General features: G+C 45.0%; 1 protein-coding gene and 2 long non-coding RNA genes across 6 annotated transcripts; 2 read left to right on the top strand and 1 right to left on the bottom strand.

The window, feature by feature from the left end:
- Nucleotides 1-906: 906 nt before the first annotated feature.
- On the top strand, nucleotides 907-5,678 carry LOC129163506 (uncharacterized). Its single transcript, XR_008563375.2, has 2 exons — nucleotides 907-2,638; nucleotides 2,727-5,678. It is a non-coding gene; the product is annotated as an uncharacterized lncRNA (long non-coding RNA).
- A 3,898-nt stretch (nucleotides 5,679-9,576) lies between these two features.
- LOC139069959 (uncharacterized) lies at nucleotides 9,577-10,904 on the top strand. The gene is made up of 3 exons (XR_011520624.1): nucleotides 9,577-9,868; nucleotides 10,569-10,630; nucleotides 10,719-10,904. It is a non-coding gene; the product is annotated as an uncharacterized lncRNA (long non-coding RNA).
- A 262-nt stretch (nucleotides 10,905-11,166) lies between these two features.
- LOC139069958 (spectrin alpha chain, non-erythrocytic 1-like) lies at nucleotides 11,167-15,444 on the bottom strand. Of its 4 annotated transcripts, XM_070551421.1 has the most exons (8): nucleotides 15,308-15,444; nucleotides 13,539-13,645; nucleotides 12,841-12,963; nucleotides 12,553-12,770; nucleotides 12,037-12,129; nucleotides 11,822-11,926; nucleotides 11,609-11,749; nucleotides 11,167-11,402 (listed from the first exon to the last, which is right to left on the bottom strand). In XM_070551421.1, exons 5-8 carry the CDS (start codon nucleotides 12,100-12,102, stop codon nucleotides 11,325-11,327), a joined length of 390 nt encoding a protein of 129 aa, XP_070407522.1. In that variant the 5' UTR covers nucleotides 12,103-12,129; nucleotides 12,553-12,770; nucleotides 12,841-12,963; nucleotides 13,539-13,645; nucleotides 15,308-15,444; the 3' UTR covers nucleotides 11,167-11,324. The 4 variants fall into 4 exon arrangements, 3 of the variants coding, with proteins under 3 accessions (XP_070407522.1, XP_070407523.1, XP_070407524.1); XM_070551422.1 differs by lacking the exon at nucleotides 13,539-13,645; XM_070551423.1 differs by lacking the exons at nucleotides 13,539-13,645; nucleotides 15,308-15,444 and having other exon boundaries at nucleotides 11,609-11,644; nucleotides 11,717-11,749; nucleotides 12,841-13,519.
- Nucleotides 15,445-17,241: the final 1,797 nt, after the last annotated feature.

Here is a 17,241-nt window from a genome sequence, read left to right as displayed (position 1 = left end):
AAAAGGAAATTAAATGCCGCCCCCTGCAGACTGCCGCCCTGTTCGGCCGCACATGTTGCACATATCAAGCTCCGCCCCTGGCTGCTGCTGAGGCCGCGTGACGATGTTACTCATTCATGGACAGGTTTATCTTCAGCTTGGCGTCCAGCCGTACTTCCATAAACAGGCAGACACCTCAGTTAAATGGAAAATGTTTTAATCTAAAACAGGGTTTCTCAGCCTTTTTCTGCTACCCCCCCCCCCCCCCCCCGCCCACCAATGTCCCATGTAGAGCAATGGAAAGTTTTTTATACAAAAATCATATTTAAAAAAAAGAAATAATTCAGCCTTGAGTTTGAAACAGTTTCATACAAATATGTCATTAAAAATGTATCATAAAAAAAGTGTTTTTAGCTATTAGCAACGAGATATTGTAGGAAGCTAATAATCCTCGGTCCAGTAAATTCGAGCTTCGAGCAAACATACTGCTATTGCTACCTCTCTTAGAGTGTCTCTCTTTAATTACCTGAAAATAGTTCTGTTCCTTTGAAGCTTTGTCGGGATGCATTTTGGACTCCTTAAGCCGGGAGGGTTTCATTGCTTCGTTTCAAAAAACTTGTTCACAAAGCAGGCACATGGGGAGTTGTGGATTCGTGGATGAAGGAATAGATCCATACCGAAGGTAGTCCACATTGTACTGTCAACACTTCTTTTCATTCTGAGCCATTGTCTGTTATGAATGTCCTGTATCGCTAGCGCCCACCATTAGCATCTCAGCACCCCCTTCAGTGGCAAAAAACTTTCACCGCCCCCTCATATAGTCTTAATGCCCACTGGGGGGCGCTACACCCCCCGTTTGAGAAAACCTGATCTAAAACAACGTCAGAGTTTCTTTTTTTTTTTTTTTTTTTTTTTTTTTTTAAACGTGTCCTGTCTGGCTGTGAAGCAAGCAGAATTGATGTCTGAATGCTGGTAACAAGCCTTACAGTTTTACTCTCAGGTGGAGCATCAGAGCATCTGCTTTTAATGTCTCAGGTGGAGCATCAAAGAGTCTGCTTTTAATGTCGCACCTGATATTTAAAACTTTATTGTTATTGTTTTTGAATGCTTTGCAATTTCGACCAGACACGGAGACAGAGGCGAAAGAGAAAGGAAAAGAGAAAAGGTGGGGAGAGAGGGGGTTAGGTGGGGGGGGGGGGGGATTCAACAAAAACAAACAATAATGAACAAGAGTCTGCTTCTAGACCTGCAAAATGAGACGAGAAAAAAGCAAAACATAACAAAAAAATGGGACACAACACCAATATAACAAAATCAAGCTATCACTGCGTCAACTTGATGAAGAAATATATAATCAATCATTGTTTAACTAAACAGTCACACGATAATATACCACAGTGCATTGAGTGCCCACCATAGTCTCAAGACATGTGTTGAACGTGCCCAAGCCCATACTTATGAGAGCACCATGTGAGCACCTGTGCGTGTACACCATAGACTGTACATATACTGGACAATTCGATTCCATAGGCTTCAATTTCACGTTATCTGTCCATAATGGGAGGTGTCCACCACCGCCATTTTGACCGTGTCACAGGTTCCGTCCAGCCCAGACAACTCCATAAAAGGGAAGAGAGGAGGCGCTGAGGGTGTGGCTGTAAGGCTGGGCTCGAGTGACGACACCCAGGCGAACTAGCTACGAGCTAACCTGAAGCTAACCCTGGCTAACCCAAAGCTAAAGCGGAGGTGGGAGCCGAGCTAACGGATGTAGCCACCTAGCTTCAACCCAACCGGAGCTAACTGGAACACCCATCGACCTGAACCTTACACGGAGTTTAGGTGGAGGTTTTCTGCGCCTGTTCGTGAGAAGTACCTGTATTAAAAAAGTTTTAAATCGGTAAGTTTATAATTTATTTCCGTAATGAAAACATTTTGCTTTGAGCAAGTTTTCAGTAGTTTTTTTTGGCGCTATCACTCCTGAGTCGCACCAGCCATTAAATGTATCATGAAGAAGAGAAAATATATTTAAGTCGTATTTTGGGGGGACATTTTATTATCTTTCTTACAAAATCTGAGACCAAGCGTTTCACATTGCAACACAAGCACCGGTAACCATAACAGAATTTACAGCCAGCAGAGGAGAGGATGGCGGTGTTTCAAACCCTCCCGGCCGGCGTGTAGAGCTCATTCCTGGGCTGGAGCCGGCCCTCAGCACCCCGCCACAGGCTCTAACAGATGCTGGCGGTGTTTCATATATTTCCAAAACGTAATACTTGTTTGTATCTTGTACAGCCAACTAGCCTTTATTCTGGACTCAGTACAATTTACCAAAAGTAAAGAGACATTATACAGATGAAGTAAGCACAAGATAACTTACTGGAAGACACAGAGTTATCATCAGAACCAGAACAAGAGAGCCTGATAACAGTCATGTGAAAATAACAGTTAAAAAGTATGTATGTATAATAGAAATAAAAATATATTAGAATTAGTGTAACTCACTGTGATCCAAACAAATCAGCCATAGCTGATGAGTAAATATGACATGAGGTCTGGGAGTTTTTAAGTTTCATTCTTTTATTACATTTTTTTCTTAGATCTATTAAAAGGTCACCATGGCAGCCTGTGTGTCTCCAACGCCAGCTACACAACGCAGCGTGTAAGTTCCAAGTACTTGTCTTGACCACTTCATGAATGGTTTTGTACTTTAAACAGCTAGGCCAAACCTGTTATTTTTTCCTCCATAGCCATTTGGATCATTGGAGACAGCTGAGTGAGGCGTGGTGCCCAGAGAGCTGCAGAGACAACCTTGGCCTCCCTGACGTCTGTGTCTCTTGGTTGGGTTGGGGCGGACCATCGACATACATACATGTGCCGACACTTTGCGCCCTGTTTTATAAACTGTAGTGTTAAAAATAAATGTTTTTGCTCAATTACTGGAATTTCTTTGGTTAAGACAAAAGTGAGGAATAATCATTTACAAGTTATTTGTACAACAGGCCCATTTTAAATCCCAACAGTTTCTTAGCAGACAATAGAAATGTGTTCTTTACTAACTTTACTTGGTTTGAAAATCTTACTAAAATAAACTTGAGTGCCGTATTGCAAAACCCAATCATACTTGTTATGTAAACATTAGCTTTGTAGATATTTTTTACAGATATATATTTGTGTGCAACAAAAACCAAACTTAAATAATTTGTCATTCTTTATTGAAAAACAAAAAAATACAGGTATACAGAAGTGTGGGAAAATGATAATGTGAAAGTATTGCACTATAAATGAAGTGAGATGAGATGAAGGTGAGATGAAGGTGGACGCCAGCGGGCTGGACGCCGGACGAAGAAACCTGGAGACGGATCGCTCAGACAGGAAGGGAAGAGCTTCTCTTACCTTGATGGAATTAAAGTTAGCCGTCGTCTGAACGCCCAACCGTACGGTCTGAGGTCAAAGGTCACAGGAAACACACACCAGTCAGCAGTCATACAGATGCATAAAGATAACTGTAGCCATGGCAACCAGCTGACATGTCCCCACTTTCACCAGCACCTGGTGCCTGCCGGGTCACCTGAATTCCTGTGTGATGTCAGCACGGTCGGCCGTGACTGCTGCCATCAGAGGTGACCTCTGATCAGCTGAATGAACTCACCTTCCAGGGTGACGCCGTGTTAGAGTCGGCTTCATCCTGTAAAAAAACAAACAAACAAACAAATGAGTGGTAACATAAACACCACGTCTGGTTCTGGTGGAGGCGGAGGACAACATGCACCTTTCCAGGAGCAGAACCCAGATGTTTTTGTTGCTACAAACAGAGACGAGCAGAGTTAAACCAGGAAGTGAGAGGGACCAGCTGCTGCAGACAGGTGACGCTCACCTGAGCCTGAACCATAGGAGCCTCCTCAGCCATCAGACCTTCTGACTCCAGTTCAGATGCCACCTTGTTGTTGTCCCTCAGGCGGGACTCGTTGGCCTTCAGGTCCTGCAGGACAAAAGCACCTGCTGATTACCTTGTTGCGTTCGGGTTAACAGGTCTGGTGTTAGAACGTGGTGGATAAGAACGTTCTGACGGGCCGAGGGTTCTGAACTCACCCTGCAGGACTGGGCCTGCTCCTTCAGGGCCTGGATGCTGCTGCCGTAAGCCGACAGGTCCGACATCAGGGCCTCGTGCTTCTTCAGGAGAGCCTGTGGAGCAGAACATCAGAACCTTCAGCTCGTCTGACACAAGTGGAGCTTTCTCGCAGCGATGGTCCAATCGGATCCGCCACCGTAAAACAAACCCTGCTCAGTTCACCGCAGACGCAGCTCTGCGGGTGTTTAGTGGAAAAGCGTGAGCCTTCTGCCGGCTGCCACGTGTCATGGCTGCTCTGCAGCGGGAACACACATCACAGCTTGTAAACCGTTTGAAATAAGAGCGACGGGAACACGTTTGTCATCACTTCCTGTGCGAGGCCAGCACTTCTACCCCTAACCCATGAGACGCTCAAACGAGCAACGACGTCTGGTTGACAACCGAAGGAAATGACAAATACAGAAACACTAATTATGAAGGACTGGAAAGAGAGCAAAGAAAAGCGATTGGAGTTTCTCAGGAAGGGACTTCCATACCTCGGCCAAGTCCTCGTCTTTCCCTTAGTCTGGACTTCCAACGATGGGCTCCTTCTCCCTCATCCAGGACTCGGCCTCATTAGCATCAGCAAAGTACTGCTGGGCCTGCAGAGAGTCCTCCAGGTCCTGCCTCCTCTGGGACGCCTTGGCCTTCAGCGTGTCCCAACGTCTATGAAGCTCCCACAGTTTAGTCTTCACTTCCTCACCAGCGAAGTGACCTGGACCCAAAAAAAGTGAGCCAGAACCTGCAGACACCTCAGAAACATGTCAGGACCAGACCTGCTCTACCTTCTTCCACCATGGTCTCTCCTTTCTGGGTGACAGCCTTGATGCGAGGTTCATGACCTGTGATCTCAGCCTGCAGAGCCTGGTGCTTCTTCAGCAGGTTCTGGACACCAATCAGGTCCTTCCCTGAGGACACATGTTAGAGTTCAGCATTATGCAGTAGACAGACCAGTTTAACCCAGGGGTTTCTTTCTTCTACAATCTGCTCTTTAACTGTATTCTTTCCTGCTATTTCAGCTGTTAACTTTATTTTTTCTCAAAGTGTTTTTCTCCCCAGAAGAAGCTACAATGATGTTCTGCTGAGTTGTGGTGGCCTCATGGAGGGGGCCATCGACTAGCACACTGCTGCTAACCAATTAAACATTCTCCCTCTCCTGATAGTAACATTTTACTTTCTTTGATGTTGGATGTGGTGCTACTAGTTTACCCGTTTAATTATAGATTCACTAGGATAAATACAATAAAGTTTATCTCTCGCCAAATAGAATATTTACTGTGGCGAGCCCGTGAAGAGGTGTAGGAGAATGCGACAAATTTGTCTGTTAAAAAGTCTGTTATGTACAAAAAACACAATATCATCACACTATTTTGGACCGATACATGACGGTCAGGTCCGGCTTGGGGAGAAAATATGACACGTCTTTCAGGATGGACTTCATCTTTGGTAGCTGGCAAAGCCGGGAAAAGCAGGATCTAACCACCTGGCTAATGTGGGAGTCCATCCGCATCTCTGGGTCCAAAACCACCCCCAGGTTAGTGATGGTTGGCTTCACTAAGCTGCAAAAACAGGGTTGCAGGACAGGACTAACTGCAGTGGGAGAGGGAGGAACAAATATTCCAGTTATAAATATTAAATATTTGAACAAATAAATATTTGTTAAAAGGAAGAAACTGATGATGACTTTAAGATTAGAGGAATGTTCTAGAACGGGTCTGGAACCAACGATGGCCCTTTGGATCAAATTTGGATTAAAAAAATAGCTCATGATTTTATTTATGGATGGAATAAAAATACAGGTTGTAAGCATCTTCTCAGTATCTTCATGTTGCACGACTTTCCACAGCAGAAGGACACAAAAACTGCCAGAATTATGATAAGAAAGATTTACGTTTTAATCTCAGAATCCCAACTTTTCCCAGAATCTTCACATTATTCTATGAATTCAGAGAAAATTTACATTTTTCAGAGGTCTCGCTCCCCTGTTGTGGATATTTCTCAAAATTCAACCATTTTTTCTTTTCAAAAGCTTTAGTAAGAGTTTGGACTCTAAACAAGTTTTACTTTGTAGACTGCTTGTCTACACCTTCATCAGATCTGCTCATAATAAAACATTTGGGTTATATTTAATGTCTAGAGAAGATGCTCTTCCTGGGCATTAAGTTATCAAAAACAGATAAAAGTATTTTTTACCATAATTTTAACTGCTATCAGCTGATAAAAATAATAAAAAACAGCCTGATCATTAAAGGGGTGTAAGTGAAACCGCGCGGATCACACAAACCATCATGCTGTCTATATGACTTTGAAAATATATAGTTTAATTACAGTTTGATTTATTTGACATCTGTATAATGTTTATTATTTTGTTTTTTCCCCCTAAATGCCTAACGTTTTAGTTTTACATGAATATTAGTCATTCATCACAATACATAAAGTTACACATTTTAAATTTTAATAGGGGAAGACTGCAGGAGGGAGCGGTAAAATACAGAAATCCCCAGCAAAAACAAGAAACTTTACGAGTCTGATGAAACCCGCTGGAGTTCCTTCAGCAGGCCTGGTGGCAGCTACAACGACCCAGTGGCTGTGCTTGGTCAATGTTATCGAGCTCAGTCCGGCTCGGCCGTGAACGAGCCGAGGCGACATCCTGCTCTGCTTAAGAAGAAGTGTTATTTTCCGCTTCAGAAGAAGCGTCCGTGTTTTACGCTTTCTCAGAGACATGTCACGTTGCTAAGTTGTTAGCGCCGCGCGCTAACACGTCAATAGTGCAGCATAGCCTGCTGGAGGTTTTAAGGGTTCAGATGAAAACACCCTACCACTCAGGCTGCTTACACATCGATATTAAGTTGTCGCTGTTGCGCTCACGCCGTAATACAGTATTAGATGCGGTTAAAGTCAGACATGAAAAACTCCACGAGTGGTCAGGCCGCGCAGCAAGTAGGCGCCGGATCGGTCAGGCTGCCCGGCCTGACCGCTGGGGATTACCGGATGGAAGATTGGACACAGAAGTCTCCCTCTTAGCGCTCCGTCATATTTCAACCCATTTTTATCTTAAATGCACTGGGTTTTACCCTATTACCCATCTAAATATGCCCTATTAATTATTTTACCGTATTTTACATTTAAATTTCATGGTTAAACAGTACATGCTACATGTTAAACTGATAGTTAGCTAGCTACTTCGGTAAACTCAGCTAGTTTAAAGGTGGCAGTGACATAAATACGAATATAGATTTTAACTTACCGAAAAAAATGAAGTGGAGACTCCTTGGACGCTCTATTAGTGCAATTAATACCACTGCAAGTCATTTTGTCCAACAATTGCACCAATAATATCCAAAGAAGAATACACAAACACAGAGACTCAAAATGCCGGAGCAGTTTCCAAGCCAGACCGAGGCTGTACTGAGGCCTTTCCACGGAGCTAGCTCTGTGGTCACGTGGGTCTGAGGCGGCGGTCACGTGTGTCGGATGCTCATTAATTATACAGAATTTTAGGCTTTCAATACACTTAAACAGAAGAGTGAGAAAAAAATTCACCCCCCTCAGAGTTGTCATGAGTATAAACTAGATAATTTAGACAAAAAAACATGTTTTGGTACCAGGCTGTAAACATGTTTATTTCTGCTGTGAAATCGGCATTTTTAACATGGGAGTCAATGAGGATTTGCTCGCTTCTGGCACCAGCCCCCAGCGGATGAGGGTGGAACTGCAATTTTTCTTACTTCCGGTATGGGACCATTTTTAGAGCGGCATTGTGGGGGCTTGGTTACACTTTGCTGTGCTTTTATTACAGAAATATTATTATTATAATCACTATTATTATTAAGAACATGCGATTTCTATGTTTTGTTTATGTATTGGTTGATGCTAAAAAAAGTTTTTTTAGAAAAAAAAAAGGAAATTAAATGCCGCCCCCTGCAGACTGCCGCCCTGTTCGGCCGCACATGTTGCACATATCAAGCTCCGCCCCTGGCTGCTGCTGAGGCCGCGTGACGATGTTACTCATTCATGGACAGGTTTATCTTCAGCTTGGCGTCCAGCCGTACTTCCATAAACAGGCAGACACCTCAGTTAAATGGAAAATGTTTTAATCTAAAACAGGGTTTCTCAGCCTTTTTCTGCTACCCCCCCCCCCCCCCCCCCCCGCCCACCAATGTCCCATGTAGAGCAATGGAAAGTTTTTTATACAAAAATCATATTTAAAAAAAAGAAATAATTCAGCCTTGAGTTTGAAACAGTTTCATACAAATATGTCATTAAAAATGTATCATAAAAAAAGTGTTTTTAGCTATTAGCAACGAGATATTGTAGGAAGCTAATAATCCTCGGTCCAGTAAATTCGAGCTTCGAGCAAACATACTGCTATTGCTACCTCTCTTAGAGTGTCTCTCTTTAATTACCTGAAAATAGTTCTGTTCCTTTGAAGCTTTGTCGGGATGCATTTTGGACTCCTTAAGCCGGGAGGGTTTCATTGCTTCGTTTCAAAAAACTTGTTCACAAAGCAGGCACATGGGGAGTTGTGGATTCGTGGATGAAGGAATAGATCCATACCGAAGGTAGTCCACATTGTACTGTCAACACTTCTTTTCATTCTGAGCCATTGTCTGTTATGAATGTCCTGTATCGCTAGCGCCCACCATTAGCATCTCAGCACCCCCTTCAGTGGCAAAAAACTTTCACCGCCCCCTCATATAGTCTTAATGCCCACTGGGGGGCGCTACACCCCCCGTTTGAGAAAACCTGATCTAAAACAACGTCAGAGTTTCTTTTTTTTTTTTTTTTTTTTTTTTTTTTAAACGTGTCCTGTCTGGCTGTGAAGCAAGCAGAATTGATGTCTGAATGCTGGTAACAAGCCTTACAGTTTTACTCTCAGGTGGAGCATCAGAGCATCTGCTTTTAATGTCTCAGGTGGAGCATCAAAGAGTCTGCTTTTAATGTCGCACCTGATATTTAAAACTTTATTGTTATTGTTTTTGAATGCTTTGCAATTTCGACCAGACACGGAGACAGAGGCGAAAGAGAAAGGAAAAGAGAAAAGGTGGGGAGAGAGGGGGTTAGGTGGGGGGGGGGGGGGGGGGGATTCAACAAAAACAAACAATAATGAACAAGAGTCTGCTTCTAGACCTGCAAAATGAGACGAGAAAAAAGCAAAACATAACAAAAAAATGGGACACAACACCAATATAACAAAATCAAGCTATCACTGCGTCAACTTGATGAAGAAATATATAATCAATCATTGTTTAACTAAACAGTCACACGATAATATACCACAGTGCATTGAGTGCCCACCATAGTCTCAAGACATGTGTTGAACGTGCCCAAGCCCATACTTATGAGAGCACCATGTGAGCACCTGTGCGTGTACACCATAGACTGTACATATACTGGACAATTCGATTCCATAGGCTTCAATTTCACGTTATCTGTCCATAATGGGAGGTGTCCACCACCGCCATTTTGACCGTGTCACAGGTTCCGTCCAGCCCAGACAACTCCATAAAAGGGAAGAGAGGAGGCGCTGAGGGTGTGGCTGTAAGGCTGGGCTCGAGTGACGACACCCAGGCGAACTAGCTACGAGCTAACCTGAAGCTAACCCTGGCTAACCCAAAGCTAAAGCGGAGGTGGGAGCCGAGCTAACGGATGTAGCCACCTAGCTTCAACCCAACCGGAGCTAACTGGAACACCCATCGACCTGAACCTTACACGGAGTTTAGGTGGAGGTTTTCTGCGCCTGTTCGTGAGAAGTACCTGTATTAAAAAAGTTTTAAATCGGTAAGTTTATAATTTATTTCCGTAATGAAAACATTTTGCTTTGAGCAAGTTTTCAGTAGTTTTTTTTGGCGCTATCACTCCTGAGTCGCACCAGCCATTAAATGTATCATGAAGAAGAGAAAATATATTTAAGTCGTATTTTGGGGGGACATTTTATTATCTTTCTTACAAAATCTGAGACCAAGCGTTTCACATTGCAACACAAGCACCGGTAACCATAACAGAATTTACAGCCAGCAGAGGAGAGGATGGCGGTGTTTCAAACCCTCCCGGCCGGCGTGTAGAGCTCATTCCTGGGCTGGAGCCGGCCCTCAGCACCCCGCCACAGGCTCTAACAGATGCTGGCGGTGTTTCATATATTTCCAAAACGTAATACTTGTTTGTATCTTGTACAGCCAACTAGCCTTTATTCTGGACTCAGTACAATTTACCAAAAGTAAAGAGACATTATACAGATGAAGTAAGCACAAGATAACTTACTGGAAGACACAGAGTTATCATCAGAACCAGAACAAGAGAGCCTGATAACAGTCATGTGAAAATAACAGTTAAAAAGTATGTATGTATAATAGAAATAAAAATATATTAGAATTAGTGTAACTCACTGTGATCCAAACAAATCAGCCATAGCTGATGAGTAAATATGACATGAGGTCTGGGAGTTTTTAAGTTTCATTCTTTTATTACATTTTTTTCTTAGATCTATTAAAAGGTCACCATGGCAGCCTGTGTGTCTCCAACGTCAGCTACACAACGCAGCGTGTAAGTTCCAAGTACTTGTCTTGACCACTTCATGAATGGTTTTGTACTTTAAACAGCTAGGCCAAACCTGTTATTTTTTCCTCCATAGCCATTTGGATCATTGGAGACAGCTGAGTGAGGCGTGGTGCCCAGAGAGCTGCAGAGACAACCTTGGCCTCCCTGACGTCTGTGTCTCTTGGTTTGGTTGGGGCGGACCATCGACATACATACATGTGCCGACACTTTGCGCCCTGTTTTATAAACTGTAGTGTTAAAAATAAATGTTTTTGCTCAATTACTGGAATTTCTTTGGTTAAGACAAAAGTGAGGAATAATCATTTACAAGTTATTTGTACAACAGGCCCATTTTAAATCCCAACAGTTTCTTAGCAGACAATAGAAATGTGTTCTTTACTAACTTTACTTGGTTTGAAAATCTTACTAAAATAAACTTGAGTGCCGTATTGCAAAACCCAATCATACTTGTTATGTAAACATTAGCTTTGTAGATATTTTTTACAGATATATATTTGTGTGCAACAAAAACCAAACTTAAATAATTTGTCATTCTTTATTGAAAAACAACAAAATACAGGTATACAGAAGTGTGGGAAAATGATAATGTGAAAGTATTGCACTATAAATGAAGTGAGGTGAGATGAAGGTGGACGCCAGCGGGCTGGACGCCGGACGAAGAAACCTGGAGACGGATCGCTCAGACAGGAAGGGAAGAGCTTCCTCTTACCTTGATGGAATTAAAGTTAGCCGTCGTCTGAACGCCCAACCGTACGGTCTGAGGTCAAAGGTCACAGGAAACACACACCAGTCAGCAGTCATACAGATGCATAAAGATAACTAGCCATGGCAACCAGCTGACATGTCCCCACTTTCACCAAAACCTGGTGCCTGCCGGGTCACCTGAATTCCTGTGTGATGTCAGCACGGTCGGCCGTGACTGCTGCCATCAGAGGTGACCTCTGATCAGCTGAATGAACTCACCTTCCAGGGTGACGCCGTGTTAGAGTCGGCTTCATCCTGTAAACAAACAAATGAGTGGTAACATAAACACCACGTCTGGTTCTGGTGGAGGCGGAGGACAACACGCACCTTTCCAGGAGCAGAACCCAGATGTTCTTGTTGCTACAAACAGAGACGAGCAGAGTTAAACCAGGAAGTGAGAGGGACCAGCTGCTGCAGACAGGTGACGCTCACCTGAGCCGGAACCATAGGAGCCTCCTCAGCCATCAGACCTTCTGACTCCAGTTCAGATGCCACCTTGTTGATGTCCCTCAGGCGGGACTCGTTGGCCTTCAGGTCCTGCAGGACAAAAGCACCTGCTGATCACCTTGTTGCTGTCGGGTTAACAGGTCTGGTGTTAGAACGTGGTGGATAAGAATGTTCTGACGGGCCGAGGGTTCTGAACTCACTCTGCAGGACTGGTCCTGCTTCCTCAGGGCCTGGATGCTGCTGCCGTAAGCCGACAGGTCCGACATCAGGGCCTCGTGCTTCTTCAGGAGAGCCTGTGGAGCAGAACATCAGAACCTTCAGCTCGTCTGACACAAGTGGAGCTTTCTCGCAGCGATGGTCCAATCGGATCCGCCACCGTAAAACAAACCCTGCTCAGTTCACCGCAGACGTAGCTCTGCGGGTGTTTAGTGGAAAAGCGTGAGCCTTCTGCCGGCTGCCACGTGTCATGGCTGCTCTGCAGCGGGAACACACATCACAGCTTGTAAACCGTTTGAAATAAGAGCGACGGGAACACGTTTGTCATCACTTCCTGTGCGAGGCCAGCACTTCTACCCCTAACCCATGAGACGCTTAAACGAGCAACGACGTCTGGTAGACAACCGAAGGAAATGCCAAATACAGAAACACTAATTATGAAGGACTGGAAAGAGAGCAAAGAAAAGCGATTGGAGTTTCTCAGGAAGGGACTTCCATACCTCGGCCAAGTCCTCGTCTTTCCCTTAGTCTGGACTTCCAACGATGGGCTCCTTCTCCCTCATCCAGGACTCGGCCTCATTAGCATCCGCAAAGTACTGCTGGGCCTGCAGAGAGTCCTCCAGGTCCTGCCTCCTCTGGGACGCCTTGGCCTTCAGCGTGTCCCAACGTCCATGAAGCTCCCACAGTTTAGTCTTCACTTCCTCACCAGCGAAGTGACCTGGACCCAAAAAAAGTGAGCCAGAACCTGCAGACACCTCAGAAACATGTCAGGACCAGACCTGCTCTACCTTCTTCCACCATGGTCTCTCCTTTCTGGGTGACAGCCTTGATGCGAGGTTCATGACCTGTGATCTCAGCCTGCAGAGCCTGGTGCTTCTTCAGCAGGTTCTGGACACCAATCAGGTCCTTCCCTTAGGACACATGTTAGAGTTCAGCATTATGCAGTAGACAGACCAGTTTAACCCAGGGGTTTCTTTCTTCTACAATCTGCTCTTTAACTGTATTATTTCCTGCTATTTCAGCTGTTAACTTTATTTTCTCTCTAAGTGTTTTTCTCCCCAGAAGAAGCTACAATGATGTTCTGCTGAGTTGTGGTGGCCTCATGGAGGGGGCCATCGGCTAGCACACTGCTGCTAACCACTTAAACATTCTCCCTCTCCTGATAGTAACATTTTACTTTCTTTGATGTTGGATGTGCTACTACTAGTTTACCCGTTTAATTATAGATTCACTAGGATAAATACAATAAAGTTTATCTCTTGCCAAATAGAATATTTACTGTGGCGAGCCCGTGAAGAGGTGTAGGAGAATGCGACAAATTTGTCTGTTAAAAAGTCTGTTATGTACAAAAAACACAATATCATCACACTATTTTGGACCGATACATGACGGTCAGGTCCAGCTTGGGGAGAAAATATGACACGTCTTTCAGGATGGACTTCATCTTTGGTAGCTGGCGAAGCCGGGAAAAGCAGGATCTAACCACCTGGCTAATGTGGGAGTCCATCCGCATCTCTGGGTCCAAAACCACCCCCAGGTTAGTGATGGTTGGCTTCACTAAGCTGCAAAAACAGGGTTGCAGGACAGGACTAACTGCAGTGGGAGAGGGAGGAACAAATATTCCAGTTATAAATATTAAATATTTGAACAAATAAATATTTGTTAAAAGGAAGAAACTGATGATGACTTTAAGATTAGAGGAATGTTCTAGAACGGGTCTGGAACCAACGATGGCCCTTTGTATCAAATTTGGATTAAAAAAATAGCTCATGATTTTATTTATGGATGGAATAAAAATACAGGTTGTAAGCATCTTCTCAGTATCTTCATGTTGCACGACTTTCCACAGCAGAAGGACACAAAAACTGCCAGAATTATGATTAGAAAGATTTACGTTTTAATCTCAGAATCCCAACTTTTCCCAGAATCTTCACATTATTCTATGAATTCAGAGAAAATATACATTTTTCAGAGGTCTCGCTCCCCTGTTGTGGATATTTCTCAAAATTCAACCATTTTTTCTTTTCAAAAGCTTTAGTAAGAGTTTGGACTCTAAACAAGTTTTACTTTGCAGACTGCTTGTCTAAACCTTCATCAGATCTGCTCATAATAAAACATTTGGGTTATATTTAATGCCCAGGAAGATGCTCTTCCTGGGCATTAAGTTATCAAAAACAGATAAAATTATTTTTTACCATAATTTTAACTGCTATCAGCTGATAAAAATAATAAAAAACAGCCTGATCATTAAAGGGGTGTAAGTGAAACCGCGCGGATCACACAAACCATCATGCTGTCTATATGACTTTGAAAATATATAGTTTAATTACAGTTTGATTTATTTGACATCTGTATAATGTTTATTATTTTGTTTTTTCCCCCTAAATGCCTAACGTTTCAGTTTAACATGAATATTAGTCATTCATCACAATACATAAAGTTACACATTTTAAATTTTAATAGGGGAAGACTGCAGGAGGGAGCGGTAAAATACAGAAATCCCCAGCAAAAACAAGAAACTTTACGAGTCTGATGAAACCCGCTGGAGTTCCTTCAGCAGGCCTGGTGGCAGCTACAACGGCCCAGTGGCTGTGCTTGGTCAATGTTATCGAGCTCAGTCTGGCTCGGCCGTGAACGAGCCGAGGCGACATCCTGCTCTGCTTAAGAAGAGGTGTTATTTTCCGCTTCAGAAGAAGCGTCCGTGTTTTACGCTTTCTCAGAGACATGTCACGTTGCTAAGTTGTTAGCGCCGCGCGCTAACACGTCAATAGTGCAGCATAGCCTGCTGGAGGGTTCAGATGAAAACACCCTACCACTCAGGCTGCTTACACATCGATATTAAGTTGTCGCTGTTGCGCTCACGCCGTAATACAGTATTAGATGCGGTTAAAGTCAGACATGAAAAACTCCACGAGCGGTCAGACCGCGCAGCAGCTAGGCGCAGCAAGTAGGCGCCGGATCGGTCAGGCTGCCCGGCCTGACCGCTGGGGATTACCGGATGGAAGAATGGACACAGAAGTCTCCCTCTTAGCGCTCCGTCATATTTCAACCCATTTTTATCTTAAATGCACTGGGTTTTACCCTATTACCCATCTAAATATGCCCTATTAATTATTTTACCTTATTTTACATTTAAATTTCATGGTTAAACAGTACATGCTACATGTTAAACTGATAGTTAGCTAGCTACTTCGGTAAACTCAGCTAGTTTAAAGGTGGCAGTGACATAAAATACGAATATAGATTTTAACTTACCGAAAAAAATGAAGTGGAGACTCCTTGGACGCTCTATTAGTGCAATTAATACCACTGCAAGTCATTTTGTCCAACAATTGCACCAATAATATCCAAAGAAGAATACACAAACACAGAGACTCAAAATGCCAGAGCAGTTTCCAAGCCAGACCGAGGCTGTACTGAGGCCTTTCCACGGAGCTAGCTCTGTGGTCACGTGGGTCTGAGGCGGCGGTCACGTGTGTCGGATGCTCATTAATTATACAGAATTTTAGGCTTTCAATACACTTAAACAGAAGAGTGAGAAAAAAATTCACCCCCCTCAGAGTTGTCATGAGTATAAACTAGATAATTTAGACAAAAAACATGTTTTGGCACCAGGCTGTAAACATGTTTATTTCTGCTGTGAAATCGGCATTTTTAACATGGGAGTCAATGAGGATTTGCTCGCTTCTGGCACCAGCCCCCAGCGGATGAGGGTGGAACTGCAATTTTTCTTACTTCCGGGATGGGACCATTTTCTGAGCGGCATTGTGGGGGCTTGGTGTACACGCGCTTGTTTATGCAAGGTTTATCTATAGGAGCGTCCAACAGAGAGTGTGAGGGACCACAGATCCGCCCCCCAAAGACGCGCAGGAGACGGGGGGGAGCTCCAAGTCCCAGAGATCCAGGCGCTGCCCCAGAACACAGGAACCCCAAGGAGCCCGCAACCAGAAAGGCCCCCGCCCCCCTCGAGAGGCACAGAGGACCGCCCCGGGGGGCCACAACCAGCAGCCGGCAGAGCCCCGGGAGATATCAGCGGCAAGTCCCCAGGCCCGCCCGCAGCCTCCCACCCCCCAGCCGGCCGAGTCCGGGACCCAGCGACCCGGGACCCAGGGGCGACCACCCCCGCCGGGGACCCAGCAGAGCCCAGGGACCCAGACCCCCCCAGGCCGCCACCGGGATTGATCAGGCAGATGCCAAAAATCTTAAACTCCCTGACCCGGGAGCCACGAACACTCAGGCAGACCAAGGCATCACACCCCCACCAGGTGTGACAGGGGGGAGGGGAGACGAAGATCTATATCATCAAAGGAGGTCCCAGGAGAAGGGAGGAGTCAAAGGCCCCACCTGACATATACAGTCATACACAAACACAGTCACACACTCCCTCCCTCATGCTCACACATGCACATACAACCAAAGACTTACAAAAATACACGCCGGACACCCATTCATGCTCCCTATACACACCCTATTCACTCTGGTCCCGGTAATGCTGCACATGGGGTACAACCACCACCGGTTACCAGAGTTTGACCCTTTCTGCTGGGGTGCTGATGAGCAGGCTCCCCCGCCCACCGCCGAGCACAGCAACCCACCACCCCAGACCCCAACCAGACGGCCAGATCTCCCTCCTAGTCTCCAGCCCCAGGCAGCCAAGCAACAACAGAGGTGTGCTAAGACCCCCTGGTCTCCCTCCACCTGCTCCAACATAGTGTTGTGTGTTAATGAGGTGTATTCTATTGCTGTGGTGAGCGGGCAGTGCGGGCATTTTCTGGCCTATGCCAGCTGATGCCACTGCACCACCCTACTTGCACCCACAGCCCTTGGTGTCTAAATGCAGTTTAAAATTCGAAGTGGGCACCGGCACTCGGGAGGAGGCTGAGAACTCCCCCTGCCAAGTGCCGTTGAATGTGCTCACTCCCAAGGCCCTAAGTGTATGTTTGCGTGGAATGTCGTCGGTGGAAGTGCATAAGGTGCAAATAAAATTGGGGGGCAGGAAGCCACAGGAATGCGGAAATGGGGTCCATACCCGCACTCCTCGACTTGTCCACCCCCCAAGGTCCTATGTGCATGTTTGTGTGATGATGTGAGGGAGCAGGAGGAGAGAAATAAACGGGGATGGGGAGGAATGGCTGGTAGGGCTTGTCATACCGCCGCCCAGGGCATGGAGACCCCAGCCCATCCTGCCA

Source organism: Nothobranchius furzeri, chromosome 5, assembly GCF_043380555.1.
Source record: "Nothobranchius furzeri strain GRZ-AD chromosome 5, NfurGRZ-RIMD1, whole genome shotgun sequence".
NCBI classification, from domain to species: domain Eukaryota; kingdom Metazoa; phylum Chordata; class Actinopteri; order Cyprinodontiformes; family Nothobranchiidae; genus Nothobranchius; species Nothobranchius furzeri.
This window is presented reverse-complemented; position numbering and strand designations above follow the sequence as displayed.